General features: G+C 34.1%; 1 protein-coding gene across 1 annotated transcript; it reads right to left on the bottom strand.

The window, feature by feature from the left end:
- Positions 1-446: 446 nt before the first annotated feature.
- On the bottom strand, positions 447-4,811 carry LOC106058025 (uncharacterized). The gene is made up of 2 exons (XM_013215401.2): positions 4,186-4,811; positions 447-1,090 (listed from the first exon to the last, which is right to left on the bottom strand). Exons 1-2 carry the CDS (start codon positions 4,576-4,578, stop codon positions 725-727), a joined length of 759 nt encoding a protein of 252 aa, XP_013070855.2. The 5' UTR covers positions 4,579-4,811; the 3' UTR covers positions 447-724.
- Between the last annotated feature and the right edge of the window lie 325 nt (positions 4,812-5,136).

Here is a 5,136-nt window from a genome sequence, read left to right as displayed (position 1 = left end):
TCTACATCTGTATTAAATTATTAAATATTTCATTTTCTCTAATAAAATGTCATTTTATTTTTTTTAAAGTATATTAAAACTATTAAGCGATAATTAAAGATGAATTATATATCAGAAACGCACATCGCTAAACATTAAATCTTGAATGTTAGCTTCTCCACATCAATTAGAATGTAATTTAGCACATATGTTTTAATAATATTAGAAATCTAATAAAATGCCTGTCTGTAGGCCTACTTCAATGTACTTTATCTCAAGGGGAAGAACTCCGTCCTTAGGAAAATATCTATATCTAAATATCTATACAAGTTATTTCCCTCATCCAAACAAAATTATTAATTGACATTTTTTTTTAAATTGACTAATATTAAGTATTTTTTTTTGTGTATTGATTCATGTATTGCTAGGTACAATAAATAATACTTAAAAGTATCAACTTGTTTCTAGAATGCGTGATGGAGAAATAGCTGTAACAATTATTTAAAGGGACTAAACTCTACAAATTTAGCCATGTATGTCAATACTGGAGTATTAGTTTCCATTGTTACTTTTAAACAAAATAATGATTATCAGTAACTAATTGTCTGATTGGTTACTTTTTTTTATTGATTCATGTCTTGTCTATGTCATTGAATAAATGTACGAAAATTCAGTTTCATCTGAGAAAGGGTGTGATAGACATAATGTGTACACACTTTGTACCAGGCAGACAAATCAAACTAAATTAAACACTAAACTCCTTAATTTTTGTTGAGCCTCCTATTTGGATATAGTTCACATTAGAAATTGACATGTTGGGATTTGAAGTGTACAAGTAGACCCCATTCAGATAGGTTTTTATACCATTTGCTGTGACCAGTATGTGGACAACAAATTTAGTGTCCAGCTGTAGTGTGTAGGCGGTGAAGTTCTCATACGATATTGGGCTCCATGCGTTCATAAACTTGCTTTTTATCAGCACCCATTTCTTGTAGCACTTTAGGTCGTAACAACCAGCTCTGAAGTGGACTGCTTCGTTCTGAAGGTCTTTGTTCTGGTAGAGGATAACTCTGACATCGTCATGTGCTAACAGGACTCCTTGTAAACATAGCTTGGGAATGGAAAGATATATATATATATTAAAACTTTAGTAAAAAAAAAAAGAGTATGTTTAAGTTTAAATTTAGTTAAGTCAAATTGAATGTTGGTAGTGTTTTACAAGGGATTTGTCTGCTTGTAGATGAGCAAAATAATTAGGTCTCGGTTGGGTCGTAAGCAAGGACGAAATGTGTAAGTCACTATTTTTTTTTCCTGATGTTTAAAAATATACAAGTTGCAGCTCGATTTGCTTAGTCTCGAACAGATGGGCACTGTTCTTTAAAGGAACGATCCCAAGGCTTGGTGGAAGGATGTTATGGAATGTGTGTGTGTGTGTGTGTGTGTTTCTATGGTGATGGTAAGAAGAAGTTTGCGATTGGTAGGTGGTTATGCACTATGACATGTGTATTTGTAGTGAGTTTGTGTTCAAAACCCCTTTTTTAGCTGCCCCCGAATAGGGAATAGACATTATTAGTTTGTGTGGTCTGTCTGTCCGTCTGTCTCATTTAGATCTCACCTCATGACACATCGAGCCCAATGACACCCTCGAAAACCTTGGATCTCAGAAATAGATAAATTGTACATTATTTGCCCTATAGATCGCATGGGGAATAGACCACTTAATAGTACATAGACTAAAACTCTAAATCTATATCACAAGGTTGCCATGGCTAGCAAAGACCTTCCTTAAGGGAACAGTACCATTAAAAAAGAAGAAGAGGCAGAGAAAGCGATAAGAATCTATATTATAAAGTAGAATGTGAGGGGTATGTATGTATGTATGTATGTATGTATGTTACTTATAGACATCAAAACCGCTTGACCAATCTTGATAAAACTAGGCAGGAATGTTCCTTCGGTACCAACTTAGACCTTAGTGAATGTATTGTAGCCCTAAAACAAATGTAAGACCCTCAAAAAAAAATAAAGTTGTCCGACTCTATTACAGCTATAGTATTTTATGGATCTAGGCCATGTCTACAATGTTGACATGAGAAAAGATAGAAAGGATTTAGACCTAGATCTAATTTTAAGAAATACACTTTGCGCAGATAGTTTTTTACTTTGACACATGAAAATACAAAAGAAGATCCATTGATTTCATTATATAATAAAAGTAACCTTTAATATTGTGTTTCAAAAGCATTTTTTACATTAATTAGTTCCTTATATCTGTGATTACAGATTTCCTGACGAACATTCTTTCATTAGACAATTCCGTAATGAATCGCGTACTAAATATTAATTCGTTTAATTGTTTACTTTATAATCCCATCCCTAGATCTAAAACTCTAATTCAACTCTAAGATGATAAAACTTCTCTTCGAACAGATAGTTTTATACTTTAACACATAAACATATTAATTAAAGTCCATTCATTTCATATTTTGATCAAATAAACATTCAAATTTGGTTTTCTAAAGCTACATTCGTTTACGAAAGCTGCGAAGCCGAGTTGAGATAGCCCTAGATCTATATTCATTCATGAATCGCGTACTAAACATTATTTCGTTTAATTGTTCACTTTATAATCCTATTCATTTAACAAAGCTATCGCTCTTTTCGTTTTTAATAGATAAGAATGTATCGACTTCGGGTAAACCCATTTTCTGAAAACTAATTTTATTTTCGTAGCGAAACAGAAATAACGTGAAATGATCATTAGCTACGTTTAACATACATCTAAATCCAATCCACTAGATTATTCAAAAGCATTTTTTACATAAATTAGTTCCTGATATCTACAGATTTCCTGGCGAACATTCTTTCATTAGACATTACCAAATGGTTACACATTAACACATCTCTCTTCTGAGGTCTGAGTCTATTCCTAGGCCTAGGTCTAAAACTCTTACTGAACTCTAAGATGATAAAACTTCTTTTCGCAAAGATAGTTTTATGCTTTAACACATAAACATACTAATTATTGTCCATTCATTTCATATTTTAATCAAATTAACATTCAAATTTGTTTTTCTAAAGCATTTTTAATACATTCGTTCGCTGTTCGCTAAAGCTGCGTAGCCGTGTTGAGATAGGCCTATATAAATTCATTCATGAAAAAAGGTCACGCATGCGCAGCACAGAACTCTAGATTAGTGTAGATTTAGATCTACGTCTACCTCAAGATCTACTTTATACTTTATACACATGAACATACAAAATTTAGTCTATTCATCTCAAATTTTAATCAAATATATGTAGGCCTACAAGCAAATGTTTTAATTTGAAAAAAAAAATGGATTTAATTAAGCCTATTAGCTATTTTGATTTGATAGCTTCATTCACACTATTTTTACATTGACACATTCGCTTTACTTATTACAGTATTATTTCGTTTAATTGTTTACAAAACACTCTCAGTGACTACATCGACAGTAATGCGCAAATAAAGACCCGCGGGTCGCGGGTAACATATGTCTAGTAAAATATAAAAGAATGGACTGGCCTGATATTGAAAGAGACTAATGACAGAAAGGAATGGAGAAAGTCGGTAGACAGATCACATGTGCTCCACCAACGGTTTAACACAGTAAAGAATAGTGGAAGGAGAAGGTGAATAGTACATAAAATGGTAATGTCAGTGTTTCACGAGACTTTGTAGACCCAGTTGTGACCTACAGGTTTTCCCGCATCTCGTGCGGACAAAGCCGTTGTCCACTAGCGGTCTATCTAAATTTTCTTTCTCTTTTCTGTCTTCAATAATGGCTTTTGCTTGGGTCTCAAATGTTTGTCCCGAAGCCTTTGTGACAGCTCTCCAACTCTCTTATTCAGACACCATCTCTTTCAGAGACCAGCTCTTTCAGAGGCCATCTCTTTCAGATGCCAGCTCTTTCAGAGACCATTTCTTTCAGAAGCCAGCTCTTTCAGAGGCCATCTCTTTCAGAGACCATCTCTTTCAGAGGTCAGCTCTTTCAGAAGCCAGCTCTTTCAGAGGCCAGCTCTTTCAGAGGCCATCTCTTTCAGAGGCCAGCTCTTTCAGAGGCTAGCTCTTTCAGATGCCAGCTCTTTCACAGACCAGCTCTTTCACTGGTCAGCTCTTTCAGAGGCCAGCTACCTTCCTCTTTCAAAATATATAAGCTTACATCAACGAGAAAGAATACTTACTATATCACCAATTTGTATTCTTGACACCAATGCCACATCGTAATAGGTTGACAGCGAGATGGGATCAACATCTAAGTTTTCCAACACAATTTGCCTTCTCACTAAAACGTCGTTTCCGGGTCGAGGATTAAAGTCTAAGCTCGTGACCAGACGTCTATCCAAGTGGTAACACGCAGGGTCTAAGATCACGCCCGCGCAGTCGGCGCTGGAGTTACACAAAAGGGCACAATGTAGTGGAGACTTTGATGAAGTAAAAGAATAGTCTTCGAAAGAAAAGTAAGAGTATCTTCTGAAATGCGTTAAAGTAAGTTCTGCTGAATCGCAGAGATGTGTCATAGTTAGATACTCCAGTGCCCATGTGATTGATATTAGTGATATGACTATCTTAAACATTTTTAAAGAAAATAAATAATAAAATTAGTAAAAGAATTACTAAAAAATTGTCCATTAATTAGAAACATTTAACTTTTCCTAATTTCAAAGCACAATGTACAATAAACTACACGTTTTTTATATGACTTTCACAAGCGTCGAATAGTGTTTATTGTTTAGATACTACACCTAACCACAATTTTCTGATTCGATTATATACAATTTTTCCAACATTCCTTTGAAAAAATATCCAAAATGTATGTAACAAGATAACTTTCGATCAGAATGCATATGAGAGTAATACATGTAATCGATTTGACGTTGTCGGTAGATTGACATAAATGTCATAGAACCCTGATAGCAGACGACATCTTTTAAATATTTATGATTATATGTTGGAGTCTGGGAATGATATTAATAATTTAAACTTTTTTTTTCCTTATTGTTAGAGTATAACTGAAATTAAAAAATGAATGTTAATGTTGTTTTTTTATTTTTTAAAGGACAGGAGAGAGAACGAGAGAGAGAGAGAGGGGGGGGGGGAACAGCGGGAAACATATTGGCTTAAAGAGTTGTTGG

This window comes from Biomphalaria glabrata, chromosome 13, assembly GCF_947242115.1.
Source record: "Biomphalaria glabrata chromosome 13, xgBioGlab47.1, whole genome shotgun sequence".
Lineage (NCBI taxonomy): Eukaryota > Metazoa > Mollusca > Gastropoda > Planorbidae > Biomphalaria > Biomphalaria glabrata.
Note: the sequence above shows the minus strand (reverse complement) of the source record. Positions and strands in the feature narration are given on the sequence as shown.